The 20,526-nt window shown below is 37.3% G+C and overlaps 1 protein-coding gene across 1 annotated transcript in view; it reads right to left on the bottom strand.

Moving 5' to 3' along the window:
• Positions 1-3,033: 3,033 nt before the first annotated feature.
• Octbeta2R (Octopamine beta2 receptor) overlaps positions 3,034-20,526 on the bottom strand; it is a 301,658-nt gene continuing 284,165 nt past the window's right edge. The window contains exon 5 of the mRNA XM_074176875.1: positions 3,034-6,983. Coding sequence (XP_074032976.1) covers positions 5,562-6,800 — 1,239 coding nt within the window. The 5' untranslated portion in view covers positions 6,801-6,983 and the 3' untranslated portion in view covers positions 3,034-5,561. The remainder of the gene's footprint in view (positions 6,984-20,526) is intronic.

Here is a 20,526-nt window from a genome sequence, read left to right on the forward strand (position 1 = left end):
TGTTATTAACAGCTCTTTACTTATTAGAAAACTAGAAAGCTTTGGTATTATTGATGATGCTTTAAAATGGATGATGGAATATTTAGATAATAGAAAACAGAAATTAAAATTAAATAACATTTTATCTTCAGAAATTATAAACGAGTGTGGTGTACCGCAAGGTAGCGTGTTAGGTCCTCTTCTATTTTTATTGTATATCGATGATATTTCATTTATAATTGATAGATGCTTTGTTCATCTGTTTGCAGATGATACTTTAATATATTATGCATCAAATGATCTGCTTGATATAATTAATGTAATAAATGAGACACTAAAATCTGTATATAACTGGTGCTGCTTCCACTAATGAAAATAAAACAAAATTCATGATTATAGGAAATGAGAAGCAGTACCATGACTTCAAAAAATATAATAACAATATTAAAATATCAAATAATAAAATTGAGTTAGTAAGAAAAATTAAATATTTGGGTGTAATTGTAGATAATAGAATATTTTTTAAGGAACATGCTTTATATATTATTAAAACAATAGCATTCAAAATTAATTACATAAGTAGGCAATCTAAGCACTTGAACCAATGGTCGCTTTTACTTTTGTATAATAGCTTGATTTTACCTCATTTTACTTATTGTGGAACCATCTTGTACTTACTAAACCAAAATGAAATTGGAAGACTTCAGAAACTTCAAAATAGAGGAATGAGAATAATATTATCTTGTGATAGAAGAACACATATAACATTAATGTTGAATACATTAAAATGGTTATCAGTAAAAAATTACTTTCGTTATTTAGCATTAATATTTATTTTTAAAATTAAAACTGGTGATGTTCCTGTATATCTACGTGACAAATTAAAGTATAACTTTGAATATCATGAATACAATACAAGAAATCGCAATAACTTTCATATACGTCAGACTAGTAATGTCAATTCAAATAATACAGTTTTCATTAAAGGAGTTCAAGCATTCAACGAACTACCGGAGGATATTAAGAATGCTACCTCTCTAAATATATTTAAAAGAAAATTAAAAGTGCACCTTTTAGACCTACAAAGTGTTTAGTATAGGAACCTGCTAATACAGTTTTTTTTTTCTTCTTTTTATTTTATTTATTGTGCTGTTTTTATTTATATGTTTCAATGTACATGATTTTAAATTTTAATTGTGACATTTAAATTTTTAAATTAGATTAAGACTAATATTGTAACTGCATTAGCTTGTGCTAAATAAATGATACATATATATATATATATATATATATATATATATATATATATATATATATATATAACGTGCAGAATGCAGAAAAAATAGGGGCTCACACAGAAGGAAACAGGGCAGCTCTTGAGCTCATAGCCAGCGGGGAAACGATTCGAAAGGCAGCTAAACGTAGAGAACTTCCTTACGCAACCTTAAGGAGATATTATTGGAAAACAAAAAAAGCACGCGAAGGTCATAAAGTCAGGATACTTCCTAACTATGTCATAAATAAGATTTTCAATGCGGAACAAGAAGAGGCATTGAAGAAATATTTAAAAAATTGTGCTCATCTCTTCTATGGCTTAACAAAAAAAGATTATCGCAAATTAGCGTACGAGATGGCAATTATCAATAAAATACATATTCCAGAGTCCTGGAAAAAAATAAACACAGCCTTTAGATGTTGGATTATTCAAGCCATTCAAAACATTTTATAATAGTGCCATGGATTCTTGGATGATGAGAAATCCCGGCCAACCAGTATCAATTTATGAAGTGAGAAGTTTGATCGGTGAAGCATATCTGAGAACTATGATACCCACCTCGATGGTGAATAGCTTCAAAGCAACCAGAATTGTTCCTTTTGATGAAACGATTTTTACAGAAATCGACTTTTTACCTAGCACAGTCACTGACCGTCCACAACCTGAGGAAATTGATTCTACCGCTGTTGCGGCGGACAACATATCTATAGATATGGATCCCGATTGTTCAGAAAAAGAAAACATCGCTCCTCAAGAAAATTCATCACTAAATGAATCATGAAATATAGATCACAGAAAATTCATAAATCCGACCGAATTCCGCCCACCTTTCAAAGCAAAACCAAGAAAAAATGTGGAGAAGAACAGAAAAAGGAGTAGAAGTATAATAGCAACAGATACTCCAGAAAAGGAACAGATTGAAAATGAGAAACAAGCAAAGAAGCGACAAATTGAAACAAAAATTGCATGCGCTAACAGGAAGGAGAAAACATTTGTAAGGAAAGTTTTACAGGAAAGTTCTACTTCTGAATCTGATACTTTCATGATTTTGGAAAGTGATGATGCTCTGACAGATGAATTTGATGAGAATTCAGATGAAGATACTATCCTTATTGCGAAAAATCAGTTATGGAATCTCACCAGAGATCCTGTCGAAGGAGAATTTGTTCTGATTGAGTTTAGTGGTAAAAAAGATAAAATTTACTATTTAGCTAAAGTTTCAGCTGTCCAAGAAGGTGATTATGATGTTAGTTTTTTGAGAAAAAAATCTCCGAAAAAATATGTGTTCTCCATTCCTGACAATCCCGATCTAGCTACAGTGTCAAAATCGGATGTCAAAATTATTCTACAAAAACCATTGGACCATGGTTCCACTTCCAGGTGCAACAATTCCTTCTACTCTTTCAATATAGACTTCTCCGGTCTCAATATACGCTAGCTCTTGAAATTTAATTTGCCTCTTCTCTATGTCAACTTTTTTATATTTTCCAAATGTGAAAATTAGTAAATTGTTTTCGAAATATCCCTTCAAGGAGGACCTTCTTAATTTTGATTCGAAATAATATTCAATTTTTGTTTCCACTTTTAAGAAGTTTATTTTCGACAGTATTCAACCAATTTAGTACTTACATCGAGTACGTACATCAGAAGTCTTCTATTTTAACTTGTATGTGAAGTTATAAAAAAACAATAAAGTTTTTTGGAGTAATGTATCGTTTCATTTGAGCTATGAAATATGATTCACTGTGTACTGGATGGTGGTTCACTGTCATGTGTCATTAAAAAAAATTAAAAACTATATTGATCCGTTCACAAATGATCATAGATATAAAGTGTCGAAACTCAGGACACTTCATTCGATAATTTTTCTATGGTATTTTCATGAAAATGAATAAGCACTGACACTTCAGATGAAAACTGGTTCACTGTTGGACAGTTCACCCTTCTCGAATGACCCATAAATAGTCATCTTTCGGAGGAATTAGTCCAGTTATCAACCGAAGACGAATGAGGATACAAATAGTCAAACGTCGTGAAGTAACTTGGTTTGGAAACTCTTAATTTTTATTTGTTGAATTGTTCTATCTCTTACTTTTATTTTATTTCACTGTCATTTCATTTCACGCATTTTTTGCTTGAAATAGTTGTCATTTTCGGCTATTCTTTTTAACTTTTCATTTGTATCGCGTGTTTTAGGGATTTCAAATCATTTTATATAATATAAGACAATGGGAGTCTGAACTATCGAAATTCTTCGAAAGAAAAATTGTCAATCACCTTTAAACAAACGGTGTTTTTTTCCTTCCTCAGAAATTTATTACTTTTTTGCATAAACAAGGAGAAATAGGAAACAAAAAAGCTTTTTTTTCCAAAAAAATAATCGCTCATACGAATGTTTTCCTTCCAATTTGAAGGATTCTCTCTCTCTCTGTTTTGATTCTATCAAATGTATTGACAATGTACATAATAATATCATCTCAGAAAATTGACATGGCAATTCGCTATATCGGTACAAGAATAAACGACAAAGTAGACAGAAATAAGGAATAATGATCTAGGAGTCATTTCAAGAGAAAATAATCAGTTTATCTATTATGGAAATGAGAGAAATATAATTTATATCAGTGCAAAGGAAAATTCTACAAACTGAGCGTTACTTGAATTCAAAACATTGGTTGTTAGCATATTCATCAACATGAAATTATTGGTATCGTAATTGCTGAACGTCATATTGAAGATGAATCGTAGTTACTGTATGTCAGATTGATTCTAACATGATTTCAAGAGAATTATGTGTTCTCAGATTTTCCGCTGATAGTGAGTTACTTCTGAATAATATGATTATTGTGGAGATGGAGTTATTGTTGATAGAATTATTTCTCATGAACAGTTCATCAAGTTAGTTTATGAACATACACCAGTCTTTGAAGAAACAAGAAAAAGCTTGTGCGATTGATGACCTATTAATTTTGTAGAAATTCATATCGTATACAGGATAAGGAAAATAATTACTGAGATTTATTTAGAAATTAGGCGGAGTTCTTTTCTTTATCCTATATTCAACAAAGAAGAAGCATATTCTGTTCATCTATCAACTCTACCTTCTGGGACCTAGTAAGAAGATTAGGAATACCCTTCTGTTCTACATTACATGTATACACACTTTTATTTACGATTCCTGTATAGGCAAATCCACCACCTACTGTTATTCACACATTATAAGTATATAAACTGGAAAACTATTGACAGGTAACATTCTTCAAGTCGATCAGATGACCAATACTTTCAGTTAGCATGTGAAAATTTTGAGGTTAATGTTTCCTTAGTAAGTTTCAAAAACAAGCTAATTTCACTACTTCTACAAGTGAATGTATCCTGGATCCTGACAAATGATTAAAAATATCCCACCATAAATGATAATCGATTGGTTTCAGAAGCTTTTTTTCATTTGAATCTTGAATGAATATTAAAAACATTAATTGAGTAGATAGCTCATGTGACATTTGTTTCGACATAACACATGGTACATTTAGGTGAAATGAAACACGTATAACCTTACTTAAATAGTGGACATATATACATTCAATGGTATTCAAAAAAAAATGAAAATCATTGAATTTGCTTCAAAGCTGCATTCTCATTCCACTATATTTTCTATTCAGAATTAACAGACAATGACAAATTTTGTATGATTTTTTAACAGTATTCCGAGCAAACCCAAATTTCATCAATCTTATATCATCAACGATTCAGTCATTACAACGCCATTATCAAACTGATTCAAACGTATGAACAAGAATAACTTTGGTGACAATTTTTTTTTGTTCAATACAACTCAACATCTTTGGCTTGAAAAATAGGTAACTAAATATCCGAAATGGTATGATGTTTGGAATGAAAAGATTCATCGAGTAATTCCGATGTGTCACCAACAATTTCTTTGAAAAATACAAAAAAATCCTTGATCCCTATCCAATCTTTTTTTAACAGTGAAAACTGTGGAATTCCATTCCAAACATTATCCCGAAAACTGTAGCAACATTATTGTTAGTTCCATTATATCTCTCACTTAACATAGTTTTTGGCAATTTTGTTATATACAATACACTAAGACTGAATACAAAATCCTACTGAACTTTTTACAGCGCATACTCTAATTTGCCGAAGACAAATTGAATCATGGATACTCGTTTCAAAGTGTACAAAAACAGCACCATCGTTTAAGTTTTTAAACCTAGACACTAGTAGCGAGCTCAGGACTACATCAAAAACTCGTAGTGGTGAGCCTGCTACTAGTCAAGTCTACTCAGAGACTGGAACCGTACTCAGAACACCTTCTGTCGACGTGTTTGAGGTAGGTTTCTGAGTAGACGCTTCTAGTTCTGTCTTCGTACCTTATCGAGGGCCTCCTATTATCTATAAAGTCCAGATTGGAAGGGGAACGTTTACACAAACTACAGAACGCACACTGCAGGGTGTTTTTGAAGGCTTCCCTGAAGTCTCTGTTGAAGTAGGCGTAGATTAGAGGGTTGAGCGTGGAGTTGAAGTATCCTATCCAGAAAACTACTGCAACTACTTCTTTGGGGCAGTGTTCACGACAGGAATCGCAGAGATACACAGTGTCATACCACGTAAAGAAGGGCAACCAGCACAGTATGAAGGTTCCCATTATAATTCCTAAAGTCCTGGCAGCTTTATGCTCACGCTTCATCTTGGAAATATTTCTCTCCTTTGACGGCGTATGGTGCAGGTCCTGGTTGATCTCGTGCTGCGTCAGGGTCTTGGAAGACCCTCCCGAGTTGGACAGCATGTCTCCGTTGGTGTTATTTTGGTGCAAGAGCTTAGCGGCTCCGTGTCGATTGTACATCTCCTTCTCTTGCTTATTGGCTTCTCGGAAGATAGAAAGGTACATGAAGATCATGATGGTGCAAGGGATCCAGAAAGAAATGCTGCTGCTGATCACAGCGTATGGCTTGTTTACGATGAACTCGCATATGTCGGGATGGTTGTTGCGGAACTCCTGGTTCTCAGTCGTGGTGTACCATCCGATGAAAATGGGGAGGAAGCTCAAGACGGCCGGGCTCAGCCAGGTGTTGAGGATCATCAGAGCAACGACCTTCTTAGTCATGGTAAGGGTGTATTTGAGGGGCTTGACTATTGCGTAATACCTATCAACACTGATGCAGCAGAGGTGAAGGATGGAGGATGTTGAAAAGTAAACGTCCAGGGAGTTCCAGACGTCGCACATGAAGTAGCCAAACTTCCACTCATCGTAGATCTGCACGCTGGCATTAAAGGTCATTGCAAACATGGCTACCAACATATCGGCCAGCGCTAGGGATATCACATAGTAGTTGGTTATTATCCTGAGCTTTCTGTGTCTCATCACCGAAACTATAACCAACAAGTTACCAAAAATCGACGCAATGATAATAGAACCCATGATAGTTGCCTTGACGAAGATGACGAAGTCGTCTGTCCATTCTGTTTCGGGGAGGGGACTGGTGTTGTTGTGAGACAACGAACCGTTGGTGTCGTTACCCATATTTTGTTTCAGGCTGATAGAGGACGTTTATTGACGAGTTTTCGAATGGACGTGACGCAAATTGATCTGCGGGGAAGCATTGTTCATGTTATTGCGGTTTGTGGTTTTACTGCAGTGAAGGGTGATGGATGGGCTAGGAGTCCTCTTGAGGGGTGATTTCACGCGAAGGGGTGGATCCTGTGTCTGTAACAAAGAGAATAAATTATTTTAACGGTGATCCTGGATACGGGCGAAATATAATTTATGGGGCAATTTGCTAATACGTGGGTAAAATGATAACAGTCACGGGTTATGAATGTATATATTGTCAGTTGTTATGAAAGCACCGATTTGAAACATGAAGTTGCGTTCTTCTTCTTTCCGGAGGACCACATTTTGTATTTGAACGGAATGAAACAAATTGGGTCGTTTATACAGGGTGTAACTAAATAAGTGTAGAACATTTGAGGTGATTCCTCATCGAAAAAAAGATAGGATCTTTCATATAAAGAAATTCCATTGGAGCATCCCTTGTTAAGATACAGCCCCTTAAAGGGGGTACATAAAATTTTTGTAACAATTATTTTCACAAGCACTAAAGAAGTTACAATATTGAAATTAACCTGACGCTTCGTACTTCCAAAAAGACACTCAGCCAGAAATTTATTTGGTTCACTCCATGATTGTGAAGGGTGGAAAACGCAACCCCTAAAATTTATTTTCGAAGTAACTTTTTGTCTTTTTATTTGTTTACAATCAAACATTAAAAATGTATTTCGAATTGTTCGCCCAAAATAAACCAGTTCGCAGCAAAAAATTATTTTAGGAACAGCTACAGAGATACATCGTCATAAATGCGAAAATACTAAATTAATCTATCTAGCAGGTCGCTATTAGCGATAGTGACAATTAAATTGGTATGAAGCTGTCAGTTTGTCAATTTTCGAAATTGAATTGATACTAATTGTGTGTTGTTGTTCTGTTCTTAATTTGTTACTTCAATAACACTTGTTATTGAAATGGCATACATAAAATGAGGAAATAGCTGATATGCATTACGTTTACGGTCTGACGCAGGGGAATGGGTTAGAAGCTTCTAGAAAAAATGCTGAAATATATCCTCAAAGGCAGCATCCTTCACATTGAATATTTGTTGACTTCATCAACGATTACGAGAATATGGTTCATTCGACAAAAGAACGCAGAATTGTGGTCACCATCACCATTATGTAGGTGTTTCCTTAGCTGACAGTGGCCAGTCAGAAATCCTACTGTAAGGCGTAGATTTTTCCTGGTCATCGCCAGATATTTCTTCGGCGCCAGCTTCCCAGGGTCGCCCAAGGTGATCCTGGCAAGATTACATCCTTTGATTTCATCCCATCTCTTTAAAGATTGAGCATGGGTGTAACATTTGACTAGTTCCGCAATTGTCGAAGTCATCAGGCCGTGGGTGCCACTGGGTCCTGAAATTCTTAGTCCAGCCGCTTTCTTGGCTAAAGAGTCGGCAAAGCGATTACCTTTACTCCTGTCGTACCCTTCAACCCACCTCAGGATAATGTTATTATCTACCGAGGCTTTGGCTAAATCTTGGTGGCACTCTAGTGCTAGCCATGAAGTAACACGCTGTCTGTTCAAGGCTAATAGTGCTTGTCTGCTATCAGTGCAGATTGATATGTTTTTGCCAGAAATTCCTTTCTCGGTTATTTCTTTTGTGGCGATTGAGATACCAGCCAGTTCTGTGTGGACCACGCTGGTATTTCTTCCCATTCCCCACTTAATCCTTAGGCTTAGTGATCTGGAGTACACTCCACATCCTGAGCCTTCTTTGGTTTTCGAGTCATCTGTATAAATCCGTATTGCATTTGTAGCATCTGACTCTGTGTTCTGCTCAATTTGTATTTTGTAGGGTTTATTAAACACAAACCTGGGTTCAATTGCACTTGTTGTCTGCAGCATAGGTTGCGCAGTAAGCGCTTCCCGCCATAGGCCCAGCCTCAATTGACCCATTCCTACTTCGAGGTTTACACCAGCCGTGCGCAATCGTACCATGGCCATTAACGCAACCTCCTTAACGTACAGATCCAGAGGGGTCAGACCCGTGATTAATTCCATTGCCGCGGTTGGTGTTGTTCTCATGGCTCCTGTGATGTTTAAACAAGCCAGTCGCTGTATTTGATATAATTTTTGGGTGGCCGTTGCTTGTAGAACTTTCGGTCCCCATGCAATGGCTCCATACGTTAACATAGGTCTTATCATAGGTATATCCAGGCGACTACACGGGGTGAAAGACCCCATGCGCGTCCCACTGTCCTCCGACATTGCTCATAAGCCACGTATGCTTTTTTTGCTCTACTCTGTGGATGAGAGTTCCATGTTAGCTTCTTGTCGAGGATAGTACCAAGGTATTTCACCTCTTCAGAGAAGTTTAGTTTGCTTTTGAAGATTTCGGGAGGTTTTAAGCCCGTTTAACTTCTTTTCCTGGTGAAAAGGACCATCTCAAGCGATTACAGTTGATTAAGAGATACATTGTTTGTGACACAGTACAGTAGACTACATATTTAGAAATAATTATCATGATTAAATTCATATTCAGGCATTCCATCGTTTTAGGCATTGACAAACAACCATAGAACACTTGGATGGCAGAAAGATTCATGGACTTCTGGCAAAATCTTCCAGGATTGGCTCACTTCAAGGCGTTTATTCACCCTTCTGATCTTGATACCAAACAGTTGTTGGACTATGGTAGAGATGAACTAGGATGTCTAACAGGCCTCCTCACAGGTCTCTGTAGTCGAAAGACAGTGTGTGTCGCCTGAGTTTGGGAAATGATGAAACAGCAGAGCACATATTTCATACCTGTCCCGCTGGGGACCGAATCAGGTTTTCATAGTTTGGCAGAGCAGTACTCTCATCATATGACCTGAAAGACCACTCACCATACAAACTAATCGGCTTCGTTAAGAAGCTGGTGTGACCACAATGAACCGGAGGGTCAAATAGACCCACTCATTTTTGACTCAACCGAACCTAACCTATCACATTGTTGGTAGCAACCTCAGAAAATGTATTTTCTGTTCTGCAGCTAGGATGGGATATGCCAAATTACTTGGAAATTTGGAAACCTCTGATTTGGGATTTCACCTACGTAGACATAGTTGCAGCTTCAAAATTTGTCGTTACGTCTTATTCCAGTGGTGCAGCTGATATGATTGCATAAAAATCAAAGTTTCTGAAATACTCCACTTTGGTAATTTCCTAGTGTTGCTTTCCGATTGAAATTGGAACCTTTGGTGTTTTTGAACATCATGCCTCTGAATTGTTGAAATGAATCGGTAGACGAATGACGAAATCTATCGATAACACCCATTCCTATCCATTCAAAGGGGTAATGCCACTTCAGTGTTGGGTACACTTCCGTCTACTCACAAATTAAATGAAATATTCCTGAACCCACAAATTGAATCGAAATTTCCTGTGATTCACCCAAAACGGATGAGGTGAATTGACCATGTCCCGGTTTTCTCAGACGATGCAGAGACATTTGAACAAGTTCTGGAATTATCATTGTTCCACAAACTCGTCATTAATCTATCCAATCAGTTTTAGGAGTTCAACTCCAAATTTCTTATCCCGCTCTTCCAATGATGGGTAGACTACCATCCGTGATTACTCAGAAGAAAATAGCAGTAGTAAACTTATTATCAATAGCTAAAACAAAGTTAGACCAGTGATACATTCTACAGTCAAAACTCTTGGGCTTAATGAGTTGAAAATATTGGCAACACTTGTTTCATAAACAGTGTAATATAATGTTTATCAAACACGAGATGGTCAATGGAGCCTTTAAAAAAGGATGAAAGATGTCAATAATAGTATTTTCAGTATGAAGGGTGCTTCAATCAGAGCTTTGGCAGAAGTTACCAAGGAATTATGTTTGGAAGATTCATCTAATAGAGTAGTGAACACAGTCTCCTCAAAAAGTCAGAATCAGCTCTATTGAAAAGTTACCTCAGGAATCGAACTGAGTCAGTATGTCTGGATGGAAAGTGGTCTAGTGCTTTACCTGTTGACTATGGAGTACCTCAGGGCTCTATCCTTGGCCCCATTCTGTTCTCTCTATATGTATATATCTGACTTCCATAAAATAATTGATCGTTGCACAGTTCATCATTATGCAGATGATACTCATATATTATCGATTTCCTCCAGGTAACTAACAGATGGCAATGGAAAAAATTAACAGCGATCTACAAAAGGTACTGGATCTATCTATAGCCTTTAACCTGAAATTGAATTCTAAAAAATCTCAGCTGATATTTTTTGGAACGAAACACAAAAGGTATGAAATTGAAGGAAGAATTGAAATCAAACTTGGACAAGACTTACTACAAATAATTAAAGTGAGCAAGAACCTGGGTTTGTGGCTAGATGCTGATCTGAGACTTCACAAACATGTAAATTCACTTTGTCATAGCTTGTACAGTATCTTACGTCAACTCTATTACTTCCAAATTGAGGTTGAAACTTCACGAAACCCTCATATTGTCTAGATCAGCATATTGCGATATAATCTACGGGCCTGCTTTGATACAAATTGATGTGAATCACTTACAAAAAATACAAAACAATTGCATTCGTCTTTCTTATGGTGTGAGAAAATTCCACTATATATCCCCCAAGTTCAAGGTGTCCGGTTGGTTACCAATTGTTGAAACTTGGCAGTTCTACTTACTCGTCAATACACAAAAATTCCTCATCTACAAAAAGCCAAATTATATTCGAGGACACGAAATCGTCACACTTTTGTTATTCCAAAACACTTAAGCCTGCTTTTCTTCTACTTCTATTTCCAACTGTATCAAACAATATAACGCTCTGCCCAGTGAATTTAGACACTACTCCATATGTAATTTCAATAAACAGTTGAAAACATATTATCTGAAGTCTCCTGGATAGATGAAATATTCATGTTATGCCTTGCTCATATGGTTTTTCCTTTGTCTCACTTTTGTGTATGTTTTGCTATATATTTTACCTTATTAAAGCTTAATAGATTTTAAATATTCACTTTGAAATTTATAACCTTTGTTTTTTTTCTTAGTTCCACAAACATTTATGAACTTCTCACTTTCCAATATGAACTAGGTAATTATTTTTCTATTTCTGTATGAAACATGCTATCCCCTAGGGATTTTTGTATCTACTTCTTCTTTATAACAATGTATGTCAATGAATAAAGCCCATTTATTATCATTATTATTATTTTCCATTTTTCCTTTCTTCCAACTATTTGTATCAGTTGTATTTACATTGGCAGTTTAAGTGTTTGCTTCATTATGCAACAATGATACCTCATTTATATGTATTTGTTTATATGTGTGTATGTATGCATATATATATATGTGTATATGCATGTATATGTGTATATAAATAATGAACGTTTGAGTTGTGTATAGGTTGATAGTACAACTCAAGCTCTGCTTAGGTACATCAGCCTCCAAAATTGTTTATTTTTCATTGATTCTTATACCATTATCAAAATATTCAATTACCTGAATAAATTTATCTTATCTTATCTTATCTTATTTTGCCCACCGATTCATGGGTCTTGTGCATCAAGACGCCCAGGAGTTTCCTCGTTATCTTTTAGAAAGTTTATATGATGAAGTTGATAACATTATTGAAAAACCTAAACCGATCTTTACAGAGATTGACGAAAAATTGAGCGACAGTGATGAAGGACAAGAGTCATGGCTGAGATATTTGAGGAAATGACTCTGAAGTTGTAGATAATTTCGTGATGCGTGTCCACCCACTGTGGACAATCATCACTAACCCAGAAAGAATCGAAATTCTTTCTGGGATTTGTCACTCCCCATATCACAAAAAAATGACCAATTGAGTTCGTCACAACGCTTGGATTCCTTCACAAGAGAGAAAACTTTGGATGGACATGCGAAACCGATATGTTTGAGTTGCAAGAGAAGAAGAAAATGCACAAAGTCTATCAATCCATAAGTTTCGCCCTATTTTAGTAATTAATTTCAAAATATTGTTTCTAACAGAAATATTTAGAGGCAAGTTGAATGTTGCCATCAACTTTCCTCTAGATGGATCATAAATGAGAAATTATGCAGCAGGCAATATTACTCCTTGTCGTTATAATCTATATGTACTTTCGAATCACAGTGGGTCTACTTACAGTGGGCATTACACAGCATAATACAGACCTCCTTGAACTGTCACGTGGCACGAATACCATGATTCACACGTGTCACCACCCGTGGGTTGGGGTACCTATCGAGCGCGTCCTCAGATAGGGGACTGAAGGCCCTATCCGGGAAGCCAATGTGGCCTTACGGACGGTGTCGCCGGCTTCCTAGTCGGTGGCAGAAATGAGAGGGGTGAGGTGAACTAAAACCCCCAAAAGCCTTTGCAAAACATGCCACCGTGGACCAGCCTACCCAAGCTAAAGTGTAAGGAATCGTGCCGACATTTGAATGGCCGCAGGGTGATATGCGGTCACGAATGATCCCCTTGGGGAACTGCGCGAAACCTCATTGTAATCAGCCTACCTCTGGTAATGCGGGGCTATGCCAGAGGTGACCAACTCTTCCCTTGCCACACATGAATGAAACAACACAGAAACAGAAACAACAAAAACAAAAAACAATCCCGAGGCTGAACAGAAATGTCCACCCCAATCTATCGCTTGGAATGAGCCTGGACATAGCAGATCACCTCCAACAGCAAGGGCACTTCCTGCGGCGGGCGCCAAGAACTCCGCCTTGAATAAAGGCTGCCGGCTGCCCCTGCAGGAAAGCTCCCTCACTTGTGCACTTTTATGGAGGGAACCCCAAGAAGGTTGAAGAAGCCGCGAAACGACAGTAATATCGCTGCACGTTCCAAAACCTTCGCGGAGGCCACCGTGAGACACCTCAAGGTTGCCAAATAGAGTGTGTGTTTGGCGATTCTTGGTCTACACCTGCCAATGTCAAGGAGATGGCTCCTAGTCCTGTTCACTTTCCTGGAAAGGACAGGATGGACGATGATCTAGGAGGACAATTTTTCGGGAAGATGTACAATGGGTCACAAGTGGCCTAAGTGGTGAGTCTACACTCACCCTCCCTACTCTACAGACACCAGATACACGTGTCACCAATTTCACCAAAACAGCCTGTGAGTGGAGAGGCATACGTTCTCTTTTATGAAAAGGAGATACCTAAGAGGATTTTTCTTTCAGTTGTTACTTCAATCCTTATTTGTACAATAGTTTATTCCTCACAGTGGTGTTAAAATAAACATATATGCCTTTCAACATTTTTGAGAGGGATAAGTCAACCCCCTGAAAAAGTCACTGTTGTATTCTCTCAATACTCCAGAAACTCCAATGACTTATGATAATATTGATATCATTTATGTATTCAGCAATCAGAGTAACAAAATTTGGCGCCGGTTTCCAAAAGCCAACAAAAACAAGAATAAGATTTCAATCAATTCTCATCTCAAAGTCAATGCCAATTTCGTAAAGGCATTCGCATTTTTTCATCGTCGGATTGACTTGGCAGAATATTCTATTTATGCTGAAGCGAGGCCCCGTGGATTATATTTGACATAATATTCTCTACTTCATATTCTTCGCAAAGACTTGAGAAAGCTGAGGCGAATTTACGACGAATTCCAAACGTATGTGGATGAATATCAATAATGGTTTACTGTGTGCTGAATTTCTTCCCAGTTATATCTGGAAGGAAAAGTGTTTTCTGATTGAAGCTGGATGAATGATTCGGGAATAGAATTGAAAAAATGAATGTATTCTTGGACTTTAGGATTCAGCAAATGCCGCCGGAAAATATTGGGTTGCTTCAAAAGTTGTATCCGTTTTAATGTCATGTGTTTTTGTAGCTCCATATCTTAATGAATATTCATTCTACTCTGTCGATATACACTGATCGATAAAGAATTTTGAACTGTATACAATGATCACTTATGGTGGAATTGCCTGATGGCCGGAGGCTTTACAGAAAACGGCCCAAGCGAAGTTCTCTGGCTTTCAAAGACAGGCTTGTATGGCAATCAGTGGTGGTGGTGGTTTTTTGAAAGGGGTTGCTGCTGATCCAATGGGACACAGGATAGGGTGCGAAAGAGTCTATTTTCAGTTCGAGGGGGAGACAGAGTACTTATTTGGTTGTTGACTTTGTTCTAAAATAATTACAAATCTTTCAATAAAATTGTTAAAAGTAGTTAATAAAAACTTCACACACGTGTTACATCATTTATAGTGATAAAAATCATTACCCACCTAAAATAATTACAGGCACAGGATTCAACGGTGAATCTTGTCCTTAAGGACTACAGTAACGTAATTTAGAACGAAGTTACTTTAAAAAGCAAGCAAGAAAAATCTTCGAACAATCAAGCAAATATGGCGCATCAAAAATGTTTTCACTCAGGTCTCTAGAGACGAAAAAGAATCTTCAGTCGTTCATAAAAAACCCGACACCGGAAATACTTTGCAAATGAAAAAAACCCGTCGAAGTGAAATATTGGTTGCCTATCCCGGAGGGCATGAGAGCCGTTGCTACTTATGATTAAGGGCGGTAGAAAACTGTAAACAACAAGAATCGGCCCCTACTGCGGCGGATAAGTTACCGAGAAAATTCACCAGATGGCGAAACGATACAAGTTGAAATGGAAATAAATCGAATAGATGTGTTTTGTCACAAGATCCTTCTAGATCTACCTTCTCTCCATATTTTTAGAGGCTAGATGAACTGCTTATAGACTGCTTATAGAAAAGCAAGCAAGAAAAATCTTCGAACAATCGAGCAAATATGGCGCATCAAAAACGTTTTCACTCAGGTCTCTAGAGACGAAAAAGAATCTTCAGTCGTTCATAAAAAACCCGACACCGGAAATACTTTGCAAATGAAAAAAACCCGTCGAAGTGAAATATTGGTTGCCTATCCCGGAGGGCATGAGAGCCGTTGCTACTTATGATTAAGGGCGGTAGAAAACTGTAAACAACAAGAATCGGCCCCTACTGCGGCGGATAAGTTACCGAGAAAATTCACCAGATGGCGAAACGATACAAGTTGAAATGGAAATAAATCGAATAGATGTGTTTTGTCACAAGATCCTTCTAGATCTACCTTCTCTCCACATTTTTCTGGAGATAGAGGCTAGATGGACTGCAAATAGACTTGTGCACATTGCCAATTACACAAATTAATTCAATGCAGGGTGGAACAGACTGTTAGTTAACACTGGAAGTCACAGCATTCTGAAAATGACCTCTGATTTTATTCCTCCAACTGTCAACTACGAACTGCCTTATAAAGTACTGTTCCCGGGTGGAGAGGACTGGATTCTTCGAGAGAAGGAAATATTAAGAGCAGATAGTTGTTGGTTTACAGATGGATCAAAAACATCTTCCGGTTCTGTTGCAGGTGTTTTCAGTCGCAAACCCAGGACAGCTCGGCGTTGGAAGCTCTTGGCTTCCATACTGGCCTGGAAGGCAATGAGGCTGCTGACTCCCTTGCAAAAAAGGGTGCAGCAAGAAGCAGAAGCAAACATTGAAGATTGTTACAATCTTCATTCGGGTTCGAAGGCCGTCGTGGTTTGGAACTGTATCCTAACGTTTCGCCAGCACGAGTGACTGACTTGTTCAGAGGTTTATTTATCTTGACGGTTCACCGGGAAACCATCAAAAACCATCGTAACAATGAAAATGTTGGCCGCAAAAACCTAAATCAATTTATCAAACATTGAACACCTGGATGGCAAGAAGATTTATGGACTTCTGGCAGAATCTTCCAGTGATTAGGTGTGAGCCACAATGAAACTTTGCAGGTTGCGGTGAAGGGTCGAAAAGTTTATCTGGCAATGAACTCAATGTTCGACGTTGGTTTACGAAATTTAGTTCCGGAGATTTCAGCCTCGAAGATGAGCCTCGAAGTGGTCGACCTACAGTAATCCAGGACGATAATTTGAGGACCCTGGTGGAGACTGACTTATCACAAACGGGCGTGGAATGGCGGAAGAACAGGGCGTTAGCTCCCAAGCGGTTTTTGATGGAAGACATATTGGAAAGGGAAAAAATCTCGAGAAGTAGGTACTACACGATTAGGACGATCGACAAAAATTCTCACATTATGAAGTTCGTTTTACTTTGCATTTGCGCAACCAAAACAATCTTTTGGAATGGGATCGCCACGAGTGATGAAAAGTGGATCCTCTACAACAACAGAAGACGTTCAGGGCAATGGTTGGACATCGCTGAGCCACCCAGCCACTATAACTTTCTGCAACCAGACTAAAGCACCACAGAATAGTTCTAGTGTGAGGAAATCGACGATGAGCTACCCAGACACTTCCTAAAGGCAAAAACCAACCAAACAAAGACCATGGTAGTCAGCGGCTGATTGTGCCAGAAAGTGCGTCAGAAGAGGTCCGATCCTGCTCCACAACAACGCCCATCAGAACGTTCCACAAATCATCGTTCGAAAATTGAACAAACTGAGCGTTATGTACGGCCCCAGCCCCCATACTCCCCAGACCTTCTGCTATCTTCTCAAGCACTCCAAATACTTTCTCACCAGCAGAACCTCCGCCAATCAGGACAAGCCAAAGATGACCTTCGTCTATTTCATTGAATCACGAGCACGTGATTTTCAAACTGACGGAATCAATCGACTTGTGTTACGTTGTCGAAAGTGCACTGGTTCGAATGAATCAGTGAATATTTATTTGAATAAATCTAATAAGTATTCACTGAGATAGATTCATAGAAATGGACAACATGTTTGAAATAACCTGATAGCTACTCCCTTGGCTAATATCACGACGGGCATTGAATTATATCCGACTGAGATTTGTGCAAGTTTCCCCTGGCAGATTCATCTCGACAGTACAGCGGCTGTCAGTTTGGATTCCGTTCCGATCGTAGAAACAGTAATAACATTGGTATACGTTTACTAGTTCATCCACTTTCGTTCGCACTGTTTTGAGCAAAGGTTTTCCATTCAAATGTGGGGCTATGGACATATTTATTCAAAACTCAAACAATTCACAATACTCTCAGAATGGAATATTTTTTTTCCAGAATATTATTATGATCTTGTTGTTTCAGATAGTTAATTTTCGTTCTGAATTTTTGAGACGAGCGAAAACAATAACTTCTTCAACTAGTGAAAGCAAGTAAATGTGGATTAAAAAAAGGGAAAATACTCATTCAATTGAAGTTGAAATGCACTGTTTGGAACCTTTGGTGTGGTGATTAATATTACTGAAGTACTATTCCAACACCAAACCGTTATTTTTAACACTTCGACACGTGTCCAAGAGGAAGGTTGAACTCAGTTCAATCTTCCTCTTCTTCATCTTCAAAGGGAAGATTGAACTGTATTTAAGAAGGAGATTGACCTGTGGTCAAGAGGAAGATTCAGCTCAGTTCAATCTTCCTCTTGAAGATGATAACTTGGTGATTGAAACTTGTGTCGAAGTGATTAAAATAATGGTTTGGTGTTGGGATAGAATTTCAGTGATATTAATTATATAGAAAACAAGTCAATGAATAAATAAATATTACATATTGAACATTCTTGGGCGATAAAGTGAAATATCTGGAAATATCATATTGAGTAACGGAAAGCTGTTCAGCTGAATTTGAACGTTCGTATTGATTTTCATACTCTCCAGAAGATCAAGTTCCAAACCTTTCTCGAAAAATTGAAGACTTTTGAGTTCCTAGTGGATATCAAAACAAATCTTAATAGTGACTACAGATATAGATTTTCATCGAGTATCGCCAAGTTCCAGTCATTTGCATGAAATACTTGAGGCTATGTGGATTCAACTGAGTAATTAAATGTCAGTTTCACTCATCTCCTGATGATGCTAACTGGGTTAGCAAAACGTGTGTCTTGAGACATCATAGCAGGGAAGCCCACGATGAAAAATGGGGATTTACTCGAGCGTCATACAGACATATTAGGTTGCAAAGCTCAGATGATAAAAAGAAAAAAATGTTATATGATATATACCTTTTCATCGGTGAGGAAAGCGGCTATAGATTTTCAAATATGTAAAAAAAACTGTTGCATGGACATACTCGAGCGCGTCAGATATTGATAGCATCAATGTCTTACGTATTTTTAATAATGTTGGTATGTTAATCTTATTGTTTGCATGATGTGGGTGATTGTACGTTAGGGTTAAAAGTGAAAAAAAAATTATCGAGCGCGTCAGATTTTCTAAGGAGGTGTTAAGTGCAACAAATAAAAGCTCTCATTCAATAATCTGACGATTTCGATCTGACGTAAACTCGCGGCCATTATTATGATGTGCAAAAAAAATTCGCCATTTTGAAATACTCAAGCGCGTCAGATTGAGATATATATGGTTCATCTTTATGTTTTAGACGTGCTGTCTCATAATCTGACGATAATCTAGAGGGATTCGCTCAATCTGACAAAAACAATATTTTTTTTTATTTTTTTAAATTCATTGAACTTAATTCATTGAAAAGCTCAGGAAATAGCATGCAAATAAATAGGTGTATGGTTTTTAAGTAGAATACTTGTACTTATTAGAAAATAATTTTTTTTAAATGCTCAAAAAAAAATAATTTTTTATAATCAATTGATTAATTAATGTAGAAAAGAGAAATGAAACTTTCTATGTTTTTTACCACTTTTATTTGTAACTAACATCACTACAGTTTCGTCCTATGAGGATATTTTCAAACTTATGTATCGTATAAGTTTGAAAATGTCCTTATGGGACGAAACTGCAGTAACGTTAGTTACAAATAAGAGTGGTGAAAAACATAGAAAGTTCAATTTCTTTCTTCTTCATTATGATTTCCTACCACGTAGTAACGGATGCCGCAATCAATTAATTGATTAATTAATCATCATCTTCATCTTCATCACGAACGAGTCTCTGTTTTCAGCTATGATGGCGTTATGGCAACAGAATTCAGAGTGGGGACAGAGTGAGATGGTAATAGATAGAGAAAAAGTGAATGGAGAATAGAGGAATAAAAACTCGAAGAGGGAAATATAGGTATCACACAGCTGCACGTATCGAACTTCATCGACGAATTTTTGTTATTTCGGCTTGCGGAAATCGTCAGATTATATATTTTTCGTTATCCTTGAATTATTTTTTTCAAAATTGAAAAAAAAAATTGCTACGCTCGAGAATGTTGAGATGACCTTATTTTTTTACAACTTTGCTGCCCTCTCCTTTCTTTACGTAACTCTCAAATTGTCAGATTACTGGAATATACACTTTTCAGCAGGTAATTAACTCAACCTACCTTAATCTGACGCGCTCGAGAATTTCTGATGATCAATTGTTTTTTACTAATCTAATCCTTCATCCCTCACAGGCGGCCTTACATATTGGGCTCATATTTGGTGAAGGTACTTAACCGGGTACAAGGTATCTCCCTGTATATCAATCTGCCGCGCTTTAGTAAATCCCGAAATCCCCGCTTGGGTTCCCCTATTATCATTTCTGTTTTGGTGGAAGTTTACAATTGAAGTCCAATTGTCCCGCTGCAAAATTTCTTCTTCTTTCTCTCTACTTAATATTTGAATACATTTTGTTCTCCAGTGCTATTTTTTGGGGTTCATATACCTTCAAATTTATCCCACTAGGGATTCACTTTTCTTACAGGAAAACGATTCAGACACTTCCATCCAATCTGAAGCACACCTCATGAAATAGCCAGAGC

This window comes from Leptinotarsa decemlineata, unplaced genomic scaffold (assembly GCF_025532065.1).
Source record: "Leptinotarsa decemlineata unplaced genomic scaffold, Ldec_3_MD MMD2_tig00002082_RagTag_RagTag, whole genome shotgun sequence".
Taxonomy (NCBI): domain Eukaryota; kingdom Metazoa; phylum Arthropoda; class Insecta; order Coleoptera; family Chrysomelidae; genus Leptinotarsa; species Leptinotarsa decemlineata.